This window comes from Lygodium microphyllum, chromosome 17, assembly GCF_053477565.2.
Source record: "Lygodium microphyllum isolate KBCC chromosome 17, Lygodium_microphyllum_v1.1.10, whole genome shotgun sequence".
Classification (NCBI taxonomy): Eukaryota; Viridiplantae; Streptophyta; class Polypodiopsida; order Schizaeales; family Lygodiaceae; genus Lygodium; species Lygodium microphyllum.
The window spans coordinates 23728607-23751092 of record NC_141151.1 but is presented as its reverse complement, the minus strand read 5'-3'; the positions used below and the strand labels follow the sequence as shown (position 1 = coordinate 23751092).

Below are 22486 nucleotides of genomic sequence, written 5' to 3'. Positions count from 1 at the left end.
CGCCAGTTCTGCTCCAGCACGTCTGCGTCCAGCATGTTCACCAGTTGCCACCAGTCTGAAGGGCGACGCCAGCTCCAGCCCACGTCAGCATCGTCAGTCTCGCCAGCAGTTAGTTTCGTCAGCACTAAGGCGCGTTGTTCACCAGCGTGCTGTTTCTCTGTGCGCAGCCTTCGTTCGACTGACCGCCTGCAGTCCGCCCGCCAAATGACTCGACTGTCCTGCGTCGCCTGTCGTCCACGTCAGCAGCACTACGTTAGACGACGCCCGCCAAACGACCTACCACGCGCAGCCCGCAAGTCCCGTTCTGCCCGCCGTTTTGAAACCTCCACATCAGCAGCTCACGACTGTTCTCCCGCAGTCTGACGTGTCCATGTCAGCAATCTGCGTCTGCTTGCCAGCCTGCTCTGCATCAGGTACAATTTTAAACATTTTTTTTTTAATTTCAGCCCAGAACACAGTTCTAGAAGAGGAGGTTCACACGCGGCAAGCACAAAACAAATGGGGGATAAATTTCATGCAAATTTCTGGACTGGATCATCAGAAATTTTGGGGCTTTTGTTTATTTTGTGGGCAGTTGCATTTGAACTGCTAGTACAGTCACAGAAAGACAGTTTTGACAGAAATTTTGGCAAGAAATTTTGGGGATTTTGAGATAACAGTGTTGCAATGCACTGTTTGCACCTTGGGAAGCGTGCATTAAAAGACAGTTTTCTGACAGAGTACGCCCTTGCACATTAATTGCAGAAACGTGTTTGCTGCAATTTCTGGAAATTTGCAGGTTTCCAATTCACACTGCTTTGACATTGCTCATTTTGTCTTTGGAAATTTGTCATCATGGCAAATCAGGGAGGTGATGTCTTTACGTTTGTATCCAAGGAAGACAGACTGGACGGAAACAACTATTCCCTTTGGTCATTCATGATGAAGAATGTATTAGTGGCCAAGAATTTATGGGATTATGTCAGTGGAGAGGAAACTCGACCGGGAGTTGTAGCTCCCATTACTCCTCCTTCCCATGGCGCACATGGACAGCGGGGACCTCAGCCCGCTCCACCTCAGCCACTTCCTCCAAGAACTGCAGCTCAAAAAGCTTGGGATACCCGTGATGCACAGGCTTTGTCGCTGATTGCTCTGGCAGTTCAGCGGTCCATCATACCTCATATCCGTTCAGCATCTTCTTCACGAGATGCATGGTTGACTTTGGAGCATATGTTTGCAGGAAAGAATGAGACTCGGATCTCTTTCTTGAAGAAAGAGTTGGAAACTCTAAACATGCATGAAGGTGATTCTATGCAGGATCACTTAAATAAGATTCAGGACTTGAGGGAGCAGCTCATGAATGTAGATGAGTATTTCTCGGATGCACAATTGATATCCACCACCTTGAATTCCCTACCTCCTTCGTACTTGTCTTTTTATACTGCATTAAACCTCACCATGAGGATTTTTGGGCACCCACTCACTTTCATTCAGCTGGTTAGTTTGCTTCTCGAGGAGGAGCAAACACAGAAAAATAGTGGTGTGGATGCTATAGTCTTTGAGCAGGCTTTTGTAGCAAGACAGAAAGGCAAGAACAGCAACGTGAAAATTGCTCCACAGAGTTCTGGCACTTCGGGCACATCGCAGAATCAGTCACAAGGGGGGACGCAAGCAAAGAAAGGAAAATGTCATTATTGTAAGAAGCCCGGCCACTATATCACTGAGTGCAGAAAGCGCATTGCCAAAGAGAAGAAGGAGTCAGGAATGTCTGTTTCTACTACTCCTTCCACTGCTAGTGAGTCCGCGTCCTTTGTTGTGGACAAGGACTATTGTTCTTACACTTGCAAATATGACATCTCTTGGGCCGATAGAGCACTTAGCTCTACAGAGGATGCTGACACTTGGTTCTTTGACAGTGGAGCTTCTAGACATATTACATCTCGCAGAGATTTGTTTGCTTCAGTTAGTGCACCTCCCGTTGGGAAATCGGTACAGTGTGCCAATAATGCATCATACCCTGTTCGTGGTATTGGGGAGATTCAGCTCACAGCCATTGATGGCTCTATTCTCCGCCTGCAGGATGCTTTGTTTGTGCCTGGAATAAAGAAGAATTTGCTTTCTATTTCTTCTTTGGCACGTTGTGGTATGCAGGTCACCTTTGATGATGACCGTTGCATGGTTAGAGAAAAAGAATGCATGACTTTGGTCTTGACAGGATCTTTGTGTCATGGTTTATATGAGTTGGATGCTCTTTCAGTCGATCAGTCAGCATACTTGACATCCACTCTTACTCCTGCTATGATACAGGCGGAGTTATGGCATGCTCGTTTGGGGCATGTAAACTTTGACAGCTTGATGCTTTTGCAGCGTACTCAGATGCTGGATGGCTTACCTCTCTTGGAGAGACCTCTTGATCACTTATGCGAGGGATGCATTTTGGGGAAAATGCATCGGTTCTCATTTCCTCATGATGTTGCTTTCAGAGCAACAACCAGATTGCAGTTGGTGCATTCAGATGTTTGTGGGCCTATGCAGACCATGTCATTGGGTGGTGGTTATTATTTTGTGACATTCATTGATGACTTCACACGTTTTTGCTGGGTCTACTATTTGAAAAAGAAGTCAGAAGTGTATGAGGCATTTTTGGGTTTCAGTGCACTTGTTGAAAAGCAATCTGGATGTCACATTAAGACTCTCCGTTCGGACCCAGGGGGGGAATACATGTCCTCTATGCTGAATTCTTTTTTGCAGCAGAAGGGCATAGTACATCAGTATACTACAGCTTATACTCCACAGCAGAATGGGGTAGCAGAGAGGAAAAATCGGTCACTCATGGAGATGGCCAGATGAATGCTGAAGGTAAAGAGCTTGCCTCATAGTTTTTGGATGGAAGCAGTCATGTGTGCTTGCCATATTTTGAACAGATGCCCTACCAAAGCCTTGAAGACCATCACACCATTTGAGGCTTGGAACAGCCGTAAACCTTCTGTTGGTCACTTTCGTATCTTTGGGTGTCTTGCCTATGCCCATATTCCACAGGTACTTAGAAGAAAATTGGACAACAAGGCTATTAAGTGCATTTTTATGGGATATAGCAATGAGAGCAAAGGCTACAGACTCTAAGATCCCCTTACAAAGAAGGTTTTTGTCAGCAGGGATGTTGTTTTTGATGAAAAATCAGAATTATCCTTGGCTGGTTTGGACACATATCAGGCTGCTCGTGATGTTTTTGAAGGGCTGCTGCCCATTACTTTTGGTGATTCAGCTGGAGGTTCAGAAAATGAACCTAATGTTCAGCCAGCTGCTCCTATGGAAAGTGCAGAAATTCAGCCATTGGCTGATCGAAATATTCAGCATCATGCTGAAACTGAAATTCAGCAAGAGCTTGCACACAGCCAGGACGCTAGACAGCTACCTAGATGGTATTTGCAGACTATGCAAGATAGTCCTTTGGATGCACCCATGGCTGGTCGTACTAGAAGGCAAACTCGTTTGCATGATTTAGCACATATCATGGAGTTTATTATGGCAGCAAGTACTTTTGATAATGAAGAGCCTGAATGTTATGAGGATGCACAACACAGTGTGCATTCGATGGCAGCTATGCAAGCTGAATTAGATTCAATTACTAAGAATCAAACTTGGGATTTGGTGTCCTTGCCATTTGGGAAAAAAGCCATTGGAACGAAATGGGTCTACAAATTGAAAAGAAAAGCAGATGGATCCATTGATAAATACAAGGCACGGCTGGTAGCTAAAGGCTACGCACAGAAAAAGAGCATTGATTATGAGGAGACATTTGCTCCTACTTCCCGTATGACGACCATCAGGTCTATGATTGCTTTGGCTGCACATTATGGTTGGACAGTACATCAGCTAGATATCAAGACTGCATTTTTACATGGGGAACTTCAGGAGGAAGTTTATGTACAGCAGCCCATTGGTTTTGCAGTTGAAGGCTCAGAACATTTGGTATGCAAGCTCAAAAAGGCACTATATGGTTTGAAACAAGCTCCTAGAGCTTGGTATGAAAAGATAGATGCTTTCTTGCTTGGTCAGGGGTTTCTAAACAGCTCATCTGAGTCTACCCTTTACGTATGTAAAGAAGGGGGATCTATGCTGATTTTATGTCTTTATGTTGATGACCTTTTGCTCACTGGAACACATGCTGATCAGATTTCAGCATTCAAACAAAATTTGTAGCAAACTTTTGACATGTCTGACTTGGGAGTTTTGCATTACTACTTGGGTATCCAGTTCATACATAATGCTCGAGGTATTGGGTTATCACAGTCAAGATATATTGGGCAGCTTCTTGAGAAGTTTGGCTTACAGGATTGCAAGCCAGTTTGTACTCCCATGGAACCTGGAGTGAAACTGTCATTACATGATGACAGTGATTTGTTTGATATACATACATATGCTCCTGCAGTTGGATGTCTTATCTATCTATGCAATACTAGGCCGGACATACAGTTTGCAGTTTCAGCTTTGAGCAGGTATATGCATCAGCCACGTATGTCACATTGGCAAGCTGTCAAGCGTGTTTTTCGCTACTTGCAGGGTACTCGTTCTCTTGGGTTGCTTTATGCCAAGGGGGGACCACTATAGTTACATGCTTACAGTGATTCTGATTGGGCTGGTGATTATGATACACGTCACTCTACTAGTGGCAATTGTTTCTTTCTTGGCTCTTCTTGCATTTCTTGGCTTAGCAAGAAACAATCCACTGTTGCCACATCGTCATGTGAAGCTGAATACAAGGCAGCTTTCACTACCACAGTTGAATGCGTATGGCTTAGACGCTTGCTAGCTGATTTGGATGTATCTGTTACTGAGCCTACTCCATTCTTCACTGACAGTCAGAGTGCCATTGCAGTGGCACGGAACCCAGTGTTTCATGCTCGCACGAAACACATTGAGATTTACTATCACTTTGTCAAAGAGAGGCTACATGCAGGTGATATCAGCCTTGTCTATTGTCCTACCACCAGTAATGTGGCAGACATCTTCACCAAAGCTCTTCCTAGTGACAAATTTGAAGCATTTCGAGATGCTTTAAATTTGATATCCTTTGGTTGCAGATGATCCTTGTACTCTTGATCACTCTTCACTCCAGGGGGGTTTGTTGGGTATTTGACTCACGCCTTACTTACGCCTACGCTCATATGGGAGTGTCGGTGATCAGTAGGACACTGGGGCACTTTTTACTCTCGGTAGGAGAGGTTTTTCCCCCAGACTTATGGTCTTATTGTCGTATGTACTTATGTGCTTATGTTACACACATTTGGGCACTTAGTGTGTGTCGGGTGTGAACACCCCCTACAACCCTAAGGTTTAAGGGTTGTACTTTGTACTTTCAGGTTACACACTTATTCAGACTATTCTCTTGGGTGTCGTGCTTCAACTCTATCTCTCACTCTCACACTGTCTACTGAATCCGAGCTGTACCTCGATCCTCTGCTCTCACAGTAAGATTAGGAACCGAATTGCCAATGTGGAGATGGGTCAAAATGATACAGTGGACACATTGATCAGGGCAGCTATGAGAGTGGAGAGGAGACTTGGTACCTCCAAATCTAAGACTCGTAAGGATGAGAATTCTTCGGATTCGGATTCTGATGTAGGTTCAGATTCAAATTCAGACATAGATAGTGATGATGAGAATAGTGATTCCAGTTCAGATTCAAATGATGATTACAGTGACTCTGATGATGATGAGTCGAGTAGGAAAGAAGCACAAGAAGAAAAAGAAGAAAGTAAGATCAGTTAGGACTAAGAAGAGGAAAGTAAAGGATAAGAAAAAGGCAGAGGTCAGCAAGCTGGATAAAAAGATTTTACAAAAGCTGAAGGATTTGGGTCTCTTTGACATCAAGAAGAAAGAAAAGTATTGTGAAATATGTTAGAGGAATGGTCATGAGACTAGGACTTGTTGGTACAATCCTAATGTAAGGATGGCACATCAAATGCCAGTGATGCAGCCTAGATCAAGACCTATTCAGCCAGTTGCAATTAATCAGGTTATTATTGACACCATACCTCAGAGGCCATTCACGGGACCTCGAATAATGTAGGCAAGACAGCCAAATGGAAGCATGCCACTATTGTGCAGGTCAGGGACACTTTGTTGGACCAAACTGTGAACTTTGGGCAAGGCATAGGACTCAGAGAGAAATGCCAGTAGCACAGTCCCGTAATGACAGAAGACCTATAGGAGCATCTCATCCACAACATCCACCTGCCCCTGTTACAGCAATCCTCATTTAGCTACCTGATCAAGCTATGGCAAGGCGATTTCCTGAAGGTATAGGTATTGGTGGCTGTAAGCAAATTCATCAAGAGGAGGTTCAAGAAAGGGCAAAGGAGGTGTCAGGTAACACTAATGCTATAAGTATACATGTTGAATGTGATTGTTCTAACTGTATTGAAGTAGAGGATTGTCATGAAGCAATGGTCTTAGCAATGACTAGAAGCCAAGCTGGTATGAAGCTTGATTGGCATGAACAAGAGAAGACAAGGAAAAAGGCAACAAAGCAGGTTAGAAAGTTGCAAAAACTTGCTGAAAATTCTAAATTTGATCAAGTTGATGAGGTATGGGACTCAGGTATTCAAAAGTCTGAGCTGCAGGACTATTTGTCTGAACAACTAGAGTGTTTTCCTTAGCAGCAAGGTCAGGTTCCTGATCGTCAAGAACGGTTCCTTGATAGTACAATTTCTGCACAGTTACAGCAAGGTGTTTCAAAAGAGCTATCTCAAACCCTAGCAAAGTGTTCTCTGTACTTAACCTTGGAGCAAATTTTGGATTTAATACTAGGATTTAAGGAGAAGTTACTCTTGAAGATCAGGCCTTCCTGAAGGTCAGCAACAACTTGAATTTCAAAATAGGTCATGGAATGAACAGTATAAAATCATTCAAGACCAAGGGCATAGTCATCTTGAAGTTTTCCAGCAAGAAATGCTTGAAAAGTAGCATCCTATTTTGGACAATTCTATGGGCAGTCCTAATGTATTGGAGACTGAAGGACAAAAAGCCATCATTCAGGTTGAACTAAGATATGAGCATACAATGAGAAGATCTACAAGGGTAGTTGAGGATGAGATTCAAGAAGTCCTCCGAATAGAATCGAGGACTGGAAGAAACTGCTGGGCGGGAGTGATTTCGAGTCCCACCTAGAACCCTAGGTACTAGACGGTCTGCCCTCTGCTCACCTATCTAAATCCCAGGTGGATGCCCCACTCCGTGCTAGAGTCTGAGTCTGTGAGGAAACCAACCGACTTTCGCCAGTTGATTTTTGCTCCTGCTGCAGAACAAAACACCTCAAGAGCCAGCCTCACTCTCTCCAGCATCAACTCGTCGTCCTCTATGTAGAGTGATGTATCGTCTGCATACTCTAAGTTTAACAACTTGGTCCTCTCTCTCACTGGAAGTCGGAGGCCACGTAATCCGCTCACATGTGGCCTGAACAAGTGAGACATCGCCTCTGCAAAGAGAAGGAACAGGTACGGGGCCAAGGGGCAGCCCTGTCGGACTGATCTCTCCAGCCGAAACTCCTCCCCTTGTCTACCACCTATGAGAACCTTGCTAGTGGCCGATCTGTAAAGTGCGGAGACCCCGCAAATCCACGCTTGGGGGAAACCCAACCTCACCATGGTGCCCTCTAGGAAATCCCGATCCACCCTGTCTCATAAGCTTTCTTGAAATCCAAGAGTAGTACGGCCAGTCTCTGCCCCACTGTGCTGGGCCCACTCTTTCACCTCAAAGAAGGTGAATACATTGTCTAGGATGCTCCTATCTTGGACAAAGCCTGTCTGTGTGTCATGGATAATGTCTAGAAGCACAGGGTGTAGTCGCCTACCAATCATCTTTGCCAGTGCCTTATAGGCCACTAATAATAAGGTGATCGGTCTCCACTAGGAAAGCTCCAACCGGTCTCCCCCTTTGGGAAGAAGACTGATAAGGCCTGCCGAAAGACTCCTTGGCATCTATCCTGAAGTGAAAATCTCCTGAAAGGCCATTAGTAGGGGGGTCCTTCACCACTTCCGAGAAGGTAGTGAAGAAAGCCTTAGAGAGGCCATCCTCTCCCGGCTGTATGGAAAGCCTCCTCTAGTTCCTTCTCTATGAAGGGGGCTAGGAGGAAGCGTCCCATCTCCTCTGTGACGAGGGACAGGATGTTATCCCAAACCTGTTGTCTACATCGTTGTCCTCTAGCTGAGGCTGTCTCCTACTGGAAGAGGCATCTGTAGTAGTCAGTGGCAATCTCCATCACCTCGTTTACTGATCCTCCCATACTGATCTCAGAGGCTGCGTATCTGCTCTTCTGAGGTGCGAAGCTAGTGCACCTAGAAAAACTCCTTGCACATCATGTTCCCCTTTAGCGCCCAGAAAGTTGTTGAGGTGTAGAAAGAGAACTTTGAGCACCTGTCCTCTAGGTTAGCAATGGCTGCTCGCGCGTGCACCTGTGCGTGGAGAGTGGGATCCCCTGGTGCCTCCTGTAATAATCTCTACGTGGCTAGAAGGTCCCGCCAGAGTGCTCTCTCCTCCTCCCAGCTCTGTTGCCTAGCCTGTATGGCTACCTCTTGGCACATTCTACTCGACTCAGCTAGGACCTCTGCAATCTCCTCTGCGATCTGGTTCCTCTTGCCCCACTCTCTGGTCCAAATCTGCTGTAGCTGTATCGTCACCTCCTCCCTCCTATAGATCAAGTTAGGGATCCGACAAGATTGTGTATCTAGGGCAGATGCTGGGGGATCTAGTGTCAGGAGAAATGGGCAATGATCGAACAACGTGGTGCCCACTAACTGCCCAATCTGGCCTCCCCGAGAGCCTCCCTACTCTCCCACATAAAACCTATCCAACCGCTCCAGCAGGAGTTCACCTAGCCGCCTGTATCCCCAAGAGAAGTCCAGCGACCTCTCCCTCCTATGGAAGGCAGGGTCTCTCCAGGCATGGCGTGCTCCTATTGCCAGTAGAAAGACCTCCCATGCCTCCTGCTCCTCCCCAGCCATGCCTTGGTAGTTTCTCCATTTGCCCTGCTAGTCCTCCAAAGCCTCCTGGATTGTTGAAGTCTCCTCCAACAATTTAGGAGTCCACCTCTGGGAGTCCATCCGCGATCTCCACCCAGAACTTACTGCATGCTCTAACCTCCGTAGGGGCATAGACATTAAGGACTCCAAGGCACAAGTCCCCAATATCCAATCTAATCCATAGAACCCTCCCTGCCACTATCGTCCCGTGGTCTCATACACAAGCGGTAAGACTCAGACCAATAGAGGTGCATACGCCTCCACTCCTGCCGTGGGCACCTATGGTGTGCTCCCAGGAAGTGTGGAGCTGCCTGGGAGAACCCTTTCTACCCGCTGGGCCTAGGTGGGGGTGAACTTGTACTCCTGTAGAAGTAAGATGTCAATCTGTCTGGCAAGGGCAGACTGCAGCTCGTGCCGAACAATCAACTTCCTGCAACCACATGCCCCATTGTAGTGGAGGCTATTCACATTCCAGAATGCAAGGTGTGCTCATGGGGAAACCTGTGACTGACCGAATAGGCATCTATTCGGTGTGGAGGCTGCTAATGAAGAGGAGAAGCTATGAGGCATGCAAGTATACTTTTGCCACCGGTCTGGACGGCAAACTCCAATCCCCCATGGTGGCCCTCGGCCCGGACCATAGGGGTAATAGATGTTCCAGGTGGTACTATCAATGCATCTATCAGCCATGCTGAGAGTTGAGACTCTGTGTACTGGTAGAAATGGGTTGCCTGTGCTAGGGGCCACTTGATCACATCCCTCGGAGCTCTCCACTGTGGAGGGGCTCGAAAGATAATGCTCAAGTGAGGGACCTCCACACCAGTCCACCAGTGAATATCCATCATGCAACCAGGCCACTGCTGTGCAAACAATGCTAGTCCTTCTTCTCCCATCCACTGGGAGGTGTGGTTTGCCACCTAACTCTTCAACTCTTCCTCTATCTGTGTCGTCGTCCACTCCCTTGAGTGATAGGACTGAAGAAAAAAGACGTAGTTTGGTCCATCGGTGGTGCTAGTAGATGGACCTTGCCCCTCCTTGACTTACGAACCATGAAGATCCCCACCTCTAGAGGTAGTGGGAACACTCCGTGCTTCGTAACTCTCAAGTAGGACCATGGGCCACTGCGGAAGAACTCCTATGGCAATAGGTGTGCCTGTCTCGGGAAAGTGTGACGGGCGGTACGAGTGGATGAGCTGGTGGCTATATGTGAAGGGGAAGACTGCTGGTGCGAGGAGAATGTAGGCGTGTGTGGCTCATCACCTCCTGTTGGGGGGGGGGGGGGGGGTGTGGATCTAGGGAGGATCACCTGAACTAGGTGCGGATCAGGGGGGTGGTGGGGGGGAGGATGATCGAGGGATGGCGAGATGGATGGAGGTACATGGCAGGTGTGGGGGGGGGCTGGTGGCCCTGAAAATGGGGGGCTGTGGGTCAAGGTAAGTAGGGCGGGGGGGGGGGGGGGGGCATGGGATGTGGGGGGGAGGTGGGTGAGGGGGCTGTGGGAACTTAGGAGAGGTAGTCTGTGGCGCGGGTGGTGGATGTGGGGGGCTACGGTCCTGCCAGGTGGGGCGGGCACTGTGGAGTGCTTTGCGGAGGGGGCGTCGCTCGCCCACCTGCTCCCTGCTGCCGAGGCTGGGTCTGAGACGTTGGCTACATCCCCCCTACCATCTCTCTCTCTGTCGTCTCTAGATCCGTGTGAAGCCGTCAGCGTCCACCTACGGGCCTGTCGGTGGAGCCACCTTGGCTCCGAAACACGTGCAAATTGCTGCCTGATGCCCAAAGTCGTGGCAGCGCAGGCACTGCCCTGGCTGCCCCGTCACAATGACCTACTGCCGATAGGAGTGCCCACTCGCCTCAATCTCTAGGAACTGTGGGATATTCTGACCTCTTTCATTGCCACCCGTACCTTTGGGACTCCTGCAGCTGTCACTACATCCGCGAAGGACGCGGGAAGGATAGGGCCGAAGAGCCATCCAAATTCTTCCACCAATTGGCGATACTTTATCGCCAGGCTAGGGAAAATAAGGGTGACCGGGTGCCGAAGAAACTTGTTGTGGAGTGCAAATGCCTCCACAGTAAAGCCAATGTACTAAGGGACCATGTATATGACCCCCTTCGTGGACGCATATGGTGAATTGGCAAGCAACTCGCCTCCACGATCTGCGCTGTGCCGATGCGCAACGTGGAGTGACGCCAGTCCTGAAGCTGGGCCCTGGCTGGGGAATGTCCTACTACCTAACCATAAATCGTTGTTTCCTTTAGCTCCAGCTCGTTAGCTCGGACGGCTAAGAGCTGCTCCTCAGAGAGGACGATACGCAAGGTGTTTGACTAGGGGACACTCTCTGAGTGCGCCAGCGTCTGACCAAAGGTTTCCATTGCGCGACATTTCTGAGAAAACTACCAATCACATCGCGGTGCTACCTGAGGGGGAAGAGTTGCTGCAAGAGAGGGAGCAACTGGAGGGTTGGGGGGAACAATGGCGAGGGGGGAGGAAAGCTGCTATTTTTGGCAGTTGAAGGGGGGGGGGGGTTGGGTTTTGGAATAGTGGGTCGCGGACAGAGAGACTGAGCGGCCGATTCCGTGGGTGGAGACTGGGCGGCTAAGTCCGTTGGGGGCGGGGGGAAGGACGGATAGGTGGGGCAGGCTGTCGTGAGCCGTCAGGGCGGGCTATCGTGAGCGAATGGGGGGCGAACTGTTGTAGCGGGCGCTGGTGATGGTGCAACCAATCTGGGCGGGTGTGAACAGACGTGATGGGGGGAGGAGGGGGGGGCAGCTTGCAATGTGACGGGCGTGAGCGATCTGCTTGTTCTCTAGTCGCACATTACTCTTTTGATTATTGCATTGGGAGTCATGTCTTCACTCTCACACTCTTCACTAGGGTTTGGGCTCATTGTGACAAGACTAGAGTTTGCATTCGTTTTAACAGAATGAATTGATTCTTTTTTTACTTATCTTATGCAGAAAATTTGTTAGCATTGCTTATAAGAGCTTCGCCTAGGTTGTCAACAGAAAATTTGTTAGCATTGCTTACAAGAGCTTCGCCTAGGTTGTCAACAGAAAATTGTCCACATGGTCATGTGTAAAGAAGGTAGCTATAAGACATGGCTCAAGATTTTGGATAATGCAATAGCAGGGAAATTGGATGGGAAGAAACCAACTACTAGTATTTTCCGTTGTTTGATTGGGTTAGAAGATAAAGACATAAGAATGCTATAGGCAGAGATTCTACAAAAGAAAATATTGCTTACGAAGGGTGTATTTCCGTTGTCTAGTTGGGTTAGAAGATAAAGACATAAGAATGCTATAGGCAGAGATTCTACAAAAGAAAATATTTCTTATGAAGGGTGTATTTCCCTTGTCTAGTTGGGTTAGAAGATAAAGACATAAGAGTGCTATAGACAGAGATTCTACAAAAGAAATTATTGCTTACGAAGAGTGTCAAAGATGTAGATAAGATTGATATAGCTAACATGGTGAAAATGATTAAGTAGAAGGATGGAGATGGGCAAGATCAAAGTAATGCCAACGGCACCTCAACATTGGATTGCATTGGGTATCTCACTGCCTTTATTTTCTGACTTCTGGAGGAGACTGGAAGACCCTTTTCCTTGTGTTAGCTACATGTCGATATGAGCATATGCAAGGGCTTCATGCCTACCTTGTCTCAAGGCAGCTTTTGGGCAGGATTGCTATGCCAAATTTGTCACAAACGGTATGGACTCAAGGACCCTATCATAGATGGAGGCTCATAGCTATCACTATTGCTACGTATATATGGACTGCCAAATGCAGTCATGTTCTAGATTTAATGGACACATCCATTATGGAGACTTTCTGGAGGATTTGGACAGATTTTCCATACTCTCCATGGGAGTTGGGAGATGCCACATGGTTTCACACTATAGCCCTCTTGACCAGGAGCCCTTGTAATAGACATTTCTTTGTTGTATATTTTTTGTGTTTTATTCGACAGTTTTGTACTTTGCCTTGGGATACTTTGTTTCAAGAGGATTTTATAATAGAACCTTTTTTTTTCTAAAGGGGGAAAAATTCCCAATAAAATATGGTTCTTTGCATATGCTCAGACAGTAGTGTCCCTGTATTTTTAGGACTTCATAACTTGTACATCTCTAACAAGACAAACTGTGGCTTCAAAACATACTTGTCATGAAAGCAATCTCATAACATCATTTGCGATGGCATTAAAGATTACGTATTTCCATATAGTGAACATGATGTTTTCCCTGCAACAAATGGTTGTCCTTTTCTGGGCCAAGTACAATCGAACATGCAAAAAAAAAGAGAACATGGAATGGAAAAGAGCTCAGATTTGAATTCTTCTGCTAATTTCTGATTTCTGCTGCTTGAAGGGTACAATACCCTTTGTAAAAGGTTTCAACAAACTCAAATCATATGTACAACATATACACAGAGAATTCAGAACCTGGATACTCAGATTCCACTCTCTTCACATGAGGTCCAGGACAATTTATGGGATTATCAAGACCCAGGACTATGATTTACATCAAAGCTTCCATTCAACATGTGTTTTCACTTCCAGGAGGAAAGGATCCATTGCATCATTGATGAGGTCAGAACTCTTAAGCACTTCTGGCATATGTACAAGACAAGAAGGCATTTTATTCATTCAAAACCAGACAAGATCTTCTGGGCAGCCATCTTCTGAGCATGTTGAGAGAATTCTGATTTTATATTTCCTCATAGCTAGACATGAGAACTCCATTTACATCATAATATATATTCAGGATAACAAATTTTTATTCCTGCTCATGACTCTCCCAGCCAGTGAATCAATCTGCACGCTGCTCTATACACAGAAAGTGCACAACTCAGAGATCCCTTTCCAGCAAAGGTATGGTTGAAGTAGGAGCTTCAAAAGTGCTTTAGGAATTTATTTTTTCTCCTTCAATTCACAGACTTGCTGTATCTGATAGTAGACCAAAAATTCCTCTGGTTTTCAACAGAGTAATGCAGCTTTTATAGCTGCATCATATACTGGTTGTGCAGAGCTCCCTGGTTACTGTATGACATGGATTTCCCCTATAAAATTTCTACTCATATACATTCAAAGCAGTCCAGACAGACTGCCTGTAACAAAAGCATATCTTTCATCTTTAATTTTTAGATGAGTACACGCTGGACAATCTCAAAGGGGCCACAAGACCATCTGCTGCTATCTCTGACATTGAGATGACATCTCATCAAGCAACCATGACAGCTGAAAAACCTGTGACCAGTGTAAAGAGAGAGAATAGAATAAGTACCATCTTCAAGCTCTTACATTTAGTGCTGCAGAGAATTTCTGGTTATCGTCCCACCCTCAAGCTCTCAGTTCATCCTTCATTGCTGCAGAAAACAGGTTCTCTTGGCTCCCCACTTTTCTCACACTTCTCTTCCTCTTCTTTGCACAATTGTTCTTCCTTCACTTTCCCAACAAAAAAATAAAAAAAAGAGCATGGCCTTCATGGAGGTATTTCTTCCTCCTACTCCCTTACACCTTACTTGTAAGCCCCTAACCAATTTCTTTTTTCATAACATCCCCCCAGTTATCTAGACTACAGGGTGGACTTGGCCATCAAAGGAAACACTTTGTACATTATTCACTGATTTCCCCTTGCTTATGCCCAAACCAGGAATTGATGCTTTGCATCCACCAACATGGCCCTCCAAGGACAATCCTGGACTTGGCCATCAAAGGAAACACTTTGTACATTATTCACTGATTTCCCCTTGCTTTAACCAGGAATTGATGCTTTGCATCCACTAACATGGCCCTCCAAGGACAATCCTGTCTGATGACCAGACTTGTGGTAGTGGATATACTGGTTTAGCTACGTATTGACAATACATTTTTGCCTCATTGTCTTGCCTATCACGTTTCTGATGGCTACAGGGATCTTGCAAGTGTTCCATGTCACTGGAACATTCTGCGCAGTTATGCCAGTCATTGCATTCACAAATGACACCAGAAGCATTGTGCCAAAGAGATGTCCACCACTAGGTGGTGGAACTCCAAGGTGATGAATCTCGTGGTTAAATTAGAAACTCAAAATGGACCAATGTTCCCAGAAACCATGTAGATGACCCCGTTCTTGAAGACGAGGAAGAAATGAAGCACAAGGGATAGGGAGAGAGCTGGCTGCAATAGGGCAGTGGCATCACACCCTAAGTAGTCATGGTCGTGGAATCATTCTATACAAATACTACGATAAATTTTTTACATAGGTCTCGCAATGATTTCATAGTCCAACACAGAACTGCCCCCACCACCACACACCATCAACCCCCCCCACAAGGGCCAAAACAAAACCCTGAGGCAAATCCAAAGTACAAAGAAATCTGTAAAGAGTAGCCAAGTACATCACAAGTACAATGGTTAGGTGAACAAGGAATCTGGTGGGCTACAATGCCAAACCATCTGATGGGCAGTGTGGAAAATAGTGTCTTTAGTTCCAGGTTTTGCAAGAAGGTCTCCCTTCTCTTCCTCATCCTCTCAGAGCTCCCCTGCATCCTTTCCCATGCCCCACAAAGAGTGGATGTCCGATGATCTCTATCCAAATCCTCAATAGAGTGTTTACTGTGGATACGTCTGAAGGGCTATAGCATGAGTGCACTTCACGGTACAAATGTCCCTTTGCTAAAGGGTAGAAGTGAGTGTTCTCCTCTACCACATCCATGTAAGATGACTGGCACTCCAAGACCTATCCCACAGCACATCTGGGAGAAATGAAGTCACGGACCCATCTCTGGAAAAATAGCCTGGAAGGAAGGCAGTGACCTTGCTGGAGGGTCAACAGCCTGGCAGGCGGGAGGAGGTGATGTGGAGGAAAGAAGGGCATGAAAGGAGGCTGTAGATGGAGAGCAGCACACATTTCTCTTTTATATGTGACTATGAATTTATGACTACTAACACTGCATCACCACAACTCATTATGTCTTTGTCTTATGTCTTGTGCTTTGGTCTACCCCCGTCTACTTGTTTGTGTGGTTTCTGATTGTCTATGATGTATGGAAAATAAGAGCCTTTTCAGCTAATGGTCATTCAAGAGGAATGTCCAATATCAAATCAAGCGTAAGATTTATAATCTGGATGATGATCCTTGAATGTCAAGGAAAATAGTACCTGAGGAAAGGAAAACACTTTTCCAACTAACAAGAATTCTAGCTCAATGGTCAACTATGCATTTGCTTGTTGATTTCTGTGTACACTTAAAATTCACATGTTCCTGCCCTTCTGATTAGTGTAAGCCTAGTCTCTTCAAACACTTTTCCATGTCCGTGCTTCTACTGCACAACCCCTCCTGATAAGTGTTTGAAATGTTGCAGTTATGGATTGGTGTTCCCTGTCGCATGCTTAGAGGCTGGGCTTTCTTGGGGATAATGCTCCAGGTAAAATGTGCATCAACGAGAATAGATTTATAAGGATTGTGAATCATAAACAAACTGAACATGTAGTGTCCTGTTACATTCTTTTAAGCTCTTTATTAAATTTGCAACCATCCTTACAAGTGGAAGAATATTGCAGGTTCCTTTGGTAGTTCTTACAAACTATCTACATAAAAGATTTCAAAGCTCAATGGTATGACAGTTATCCATTTGTTTTGTTTTCAAACTTCTAACAGAGAATTTATGAGACCAAATCTGGCATTATTCCTTCAGGCTAAATTTTTTAAGATTTTAAAGGTTGAACACCAAGCATCTTTTAAAAAGTATTTGGAATCATGGAACTTATCCATGATTTTATAAGATTGTACAGTTTGGGAAGGGGTGGGGGGACAGTAGGGGGGGTCTCTGATTGGTTGGAATTTGAACCTCAAACAAATATCAGGATGAGTGTCTCAGAAACTGCAATGTGATTGTTGGAAATTGTCTACTTGGCCATTGCATGTTCATTTTACAAATTGTGCAATCTATCATAATGGTCTATATTCAGTTCTTGCCCCTTGTGATGTGGTCAAAATCTGAAATCAATTCCTTCAGGTCGATGTCTGTCATAAGGGCCAATATTCAGTTCTTCTTGCCCCTTGTGATGTGGTCAAAATCTGAAATCGATTCCTTCAGGTCAATGTCTATTGTCTATGGAATCTTTCTGGAAAACTAAGAGTCACAAGAAGGGTTTTAGATTACTCTTCCATGAAAAAGGTTTGTTCTCCTAAATCTCATGGTGGACTGAATATTTTGAGTATTCATATTCATGTCTTGGCTCCTTGTTGTTAAGGTTCATGAAAGAACAGCAACCATGGACAAAAATCTTGGCTACATTGTCCATTGCTCCTCATACAAAATTTTTTAGAAGTTGGATTAATTTGGTAGAGGATTGGATTTTAGGGTGTGTTTAAGGCTCCCTTCTTGCATATCCATTTGCAAATTTGTTGATTGCTTCCTACAAAGAAATTATTTCTTCCAATCCTCTTCTTAGGAGAGTTTGTTGGAGTGAACTTTTCAATCCTCCATTGGCTCTCCCACAAAAGGCGTACTTTTTAGCTACCAAAGGCATTTTTAGGGTCGCAGATGTACTAAATCAGGGCAATGTTATTGTCTGTCATCAGGTTCAGTATATCTATAATTTGTGTCATCATTATCAACCTTCATGGACTCTTATTTGCAATATGATGTAGCCTTTTCTATCAGTGTCTCCTCTAAATCCAAACGGGCTCAAAGATCAGAGCATCCCATGTGATGGTAAAAATTCTCATATTCATGGAATGAATGCTAAGAAGGTGTTGTCAAGAAAAGTGACGGATAGTATGCACTCATACCATATCAAAGACAGTAGGGTTGCAGGGAGAAACACAAAGTGTGCAGCAAACATTGAGAGAAGAAAAACTAAGAAACGAAGAAGAAGAAGAAGAGTGAATTGTTGGGTATTTTACTCACGCCTTACTTACGCCTACACTCATATGGGAGTGTCGGTGATCAGTAGGACACTGGGGCACTTTTTACTCTCGGTAGGAGAGGTTTTTTCCCCCAGACTTATGGTCTTATTATCGTATGTACTTATGTGCTTATGTTACACACATTTAGGCACTTAGTGTGTGTCGGGTGTGAACACCCCCCTACAACCCTAAGGTTTAACGGTTGTACTTTGTACTTTCAGATTACACTCATTCAGTCTATTCTCTTGGGTGTCGTGCTTCAACTCTGTCTCTCTCACTCTCACACTGTCTACTGAATCTGGCTGTACCTCGATCCTCTGCTCTCACATTTGGTATCAGAGCAGTCCTCTGTCAGCAGCCAGGAGTCCCCACTAGTCTTGCCCCCGAGTCGCCAGCTCCAAACCTGCCTAATTCTGCCCTGTGCGCAGCTCCAACAGCCAGCGTCAGCAACGTCAGCGTCAGCAGCGTCAGCAACGTCAGCGTCAGCGTCGTCAGCAACGTCAGCGTCAGCATCGTCAGCAACGTCTGCAGCCCGTCGCCTATCATCCTGTCCGTCAGACGCCAGGGCTCCACGTCGTCCGCCAGGGTCCCGTTTCATGCGCCGCCTGTCTACCTCCACGAGACAACGCCTACTCGCGACCGTCCTACCCGCCATTTGACGCCTCCACGTCAGCTCGCGTTCACGTCGCCTGCCCTGTCCACGTCGCCTGCCCAGTCAACGTCCTGTCCACTTCGTCAGACGACGCCCGTCAGACCACCGTTTTTGACCACACGCCAGTCTGCTCTGCAACAAGTAAAATTTTCAAAAAAAATTATTATTTCAACCCAGAACAAAGCTCTGGAAGAGAAGGTTCACACGCGGAAACACAGAACAAGTGCAGGGAAAAATTTCATGCAAATTTTTAGACAGGATCGTCAGACATTTTGGGGCTTTTGTGTATTTGGAAGACAGTTGCATTTGGACTGTTGATACAGTCACAGAAAGACTGTTTTTGACAGAAATTTGGCAAAAATTTTGGGGATTTTGACATAACAGTGTTGCAGTGCACTGTTTGCACCTTGGGAAGCGTGCATTAAAAGACAGTTTTCTAACAGAGTACGCCCTTGCACATTAATTGCAGAAACGTATTTGCTGCAATTTCTGGAAATTTGCAAATTTCAAGTTCGTATTGCTTTGACATTGCTCATTTTGTCTTTGAAAATTTGTCATCATGGCAAATCAGGGAGGTGATGTTTTTACGTATGTATCCAAGGAGGACAGACTGGACGGAAACAACTATTCCCTTTGGTCATTCATGATGAAAAATGTATTAGTGGCCAAGAATTTATGGGATTATGTCAGTGGAGAGGAAACTCGACCGGGAGTTGTAGCTCCCGCTACTCCTCCTCCCCATGGCGCACATGGACAACGGGGACCTCAGCCCGCTCCACCTCAGCCACTTCCTCCAAGAACTGCAGCTCAAAAAGCTTGGGATACCCGTGATGCACAGGCCTTGTCGCTAATTGCTCTGGCAGTTCAGCGGTCCATCATACCTCATATTCATTCGGCATCTTCTTCACGAGATGCATGGTTGACTTTGGAGCATATGTTTGCAGGAAAAAATGAGACACGGATCTTTCTTAAACAAAGAGTTGGAAACTCTGAAGATGCATGAAGGTGATTCTATGCAGGATCACTTAAACAAGATTTAGGACTTGAGGGAGTAGCTCATGAATGTAGATGAGTATTTTTCGGATGCACAGTTGATATCCACCATCTTGAATTCCCTACCTCCTTCGTACTTGTCTTTTCATACTGCATTGAACCTCACCATGAGGATTCTGAGCACCCACTCACTTTTATTTAGTTGGTTAGCTTGCTTCTCGAGGAGGAGCAAACACGGAAAAATAGTGGTGTGGATGCTATAGTCTCTGAGAAGGCTTTTGTGGCAAGACACAAAGGCAAGAACAGCAAGGTGAAAAATGCTCCACAGAGTTCTGGCACTTCAGGCACATCGCAGAATCAATCACAAGGAGGGACGCAAGCAAAGAAAGGAAAATGTCATTATTGTAAGAAGCCCGGCCACTATATCACTGAGTGCAGAAAGCGCATTGCCAAAGAGAAGAAGAAGGAGTCAGGAATGTCTATTTCTACTACTCCTTCCACTGCTAGTGAGTCCGCGTCCTTTGTTGTGGACAGGGACTATTGTTTTTACACTTGCAATTATGACATCTCTTAGGCCGATAGAGCACTTAGCTCTACAGAGGATGCTGACACTTGGTTCTTTGACAGTGGTGCTTCTAGACATATCACATCTCGCAGAGATTTGTTTGCTTCAGTTAGTGCACCTCCCGTTGGGAAATCGGTACAGTGTGCCAATAATGCATCATACCCTGTTCGTGGTATTGGGGAGATTCAGCTCACAGCCATTGATGGCTCTACTCTCCGCCTGCAGGATGCTTTGTTTGTGCCTGGAATAAAGAAGAATTTGCTTTCTATTTCTTCTTTGGCACGTTGTGGTATGCAGGTCACCTTTGATGATGACCGTTGCATGGTTCGACAAAAAGAATGCATGACTTTGGTCTTGACAGGATCTTTGTGTCATGGTTTACATGAGTTGGATGCTCTTTCAGTAGATCAGTCAGCATACTTGACATCCACTCTTACTCCTGCTATGATACAGGTGGAGTTATGGCATGCTCGTTTAGGGCATGTAAACTTTGGCAGCTTGATGCTTTTACAGCGTACTCAGATGCTGGATGGCTTACCTCTCTTGGAGAGACCTCCCGAGCACTTATGCAAGGGATGCATTTTGGGAAAAATGCATCGGTTCTCATTTCCTCGTGATGTTGCTTTTAGGGCAACAACCAGATTGCAGTTGGTGCATTCAGATGTTTGTGGGCCTATGCAAACCATGTCATTGGGTGGTTGTTATTATTTTGTGACATTCATTGATGACTTCACACGTTTTTGCTAGGTCTATTGTTTGAAAAAGAAGTCAGAAGTGTATGATGCATTTTTGGCTTTCAGTGCACTTGTTGAAAACCAATCTGGATGCCACATTAAGACTCTCCGTTCGGACCCAGGGGGGGAATACATGTCCTCTATGCTGAATTCTTTTTTGCAGCAGAAGGGCATAGTACATCAGTATACTACAGCTTATACTCCACAGCAGCATGGGGTAGCAGAGAGGAAAAATCGGTCACTCGTGGAGATGGCCAGATGTATGCTGAAGGCAAAGAGCTTGCCTCATAGTTTTTGGATGGAAGCAGTCATGTGTGCTTGCCATATTTTGAACAGATGCCCTACCAAAGCCTTGAAGACCATCACACCATTTGAGGCTTGGAACAGCCGTAAACCTTCTGTTGGTCACTTTCGTACCTTTGGGTGTCTTGCCTATGCCCATATTCCACAGGTACTTAGAAGAAAATTGGACAACAAGGCTGTTAAGTGCATTTTTATGGGATATAGCAATGAGAGCAAAGGCTACAGACTCTATGATCCCGTTACGAAGAAGGTTTTTGTCAGCAGCGATGTTGTTTTTGATGAAAAATCAGAATTATCCTTGGCTGGTTTGGACACATATCAGGCTGCCCGTGATGTTTTTGAAGGGCTGCTGCCCATTACTTTTGGTGATTCAGCTGGAGGTTCAGAAAATGAACCTAATGTTCAGCCAGCTGCTCCTATGGAAAGTGCAGAAATTCAGCCATTGGCTGATCGGAATACTCAGCATAATGCTGAAACAGAAATTCAGCAAGAGCTTGCATACAGCCAGGATGCTAGACAGCTACCTAGATGGTATTTGCAGACTATGCAAGATAGTCCTTTGGATGCACCCATGGCTGGTCGTACTAGAAGGCAAACTCGTTTGCATGATTCAGCACATACCATGGAGTTTATTATGGCAGCAAGTACTTTTGATAATGAAGAGCCTGAATGTTATGAGGATGCACAACACAATGTGCATTGGATGGCAGCCATGCAAGATGAATTAGATTCTATTACTAAGAATCACACTTGGGATTTGGTGTCCTTGCCATTTGGGAAAAAAGCCATTGGTACAAAATGGGTCTACAAATTGAAAAGAAAAGCAGATGGATTCATTGATAAATACAAGGCACGGCTGGTAGCTAAAGGCTACGCACAGAAAAAGGGCATTGATTATGAGGAGACATTTTCTCCTACTTCCCGTATGATGACCATCAGGTTTATGATTGCTTTGGCTGCACATTATGGTTGGACAGTCCATCAGCTAGATATCAAGACTGCATTTTTACATGGGGAACTTCAGGAGGAAGTTTATGTACAGCAGCCCATTGGTTTTGCAATTGAAGGCTCAGAACATTTAGTATGCAAGCTCAAAAAGGCACTATATGGTTTAAAACAAGCTCCTAGAGCTTGGTATGAAAAGATAGATGCTTTCTTACTTGGTCAGGGGTTTCTAAACAGCTCATCTGAGTCTACCCTTTACGTATGTAAAGAAGGGGGATCTATGCTGATTTTATGTCTTTATGTTGATGACCTTTTGCTCACTGGAACACATGCTGATCAGATTTCAGCATTCAAACAAAATTTGCAGAAAACTTTTGACATGTCTGACTTGGGAGTT

At 45.4% G+C, this 22486-nt stretch overlaps 1 protein-coding gene across 3 annotated transcripts in view; it reads left to right on the top strand.

The window, feature by feature from the left end:
- LOC148021688 (diacylglycerol O-acyltransferase 1-2-like) overlaps positions 1-22486 on the top strand; it is a 217241-nt gene that overhangs the window by 175450 nt on the left and 19305 nt on the right. For all 3 annotated transcript variants that reach the window (XM_087697180.1, XM_087697179.1, XM_087697181.1), the window contains exons 15-16: positions 16348-16410; positions 16547-16600. In XM_087697180.1, the coding sequence (XP_087553306.1) occupies positions 16348-16410; positions 16547-16600 (117 nt within the window). The remainder of the gene's footprint in view (positions 1-16347; positions 16411-16546; positions 16601-22486) is intronic.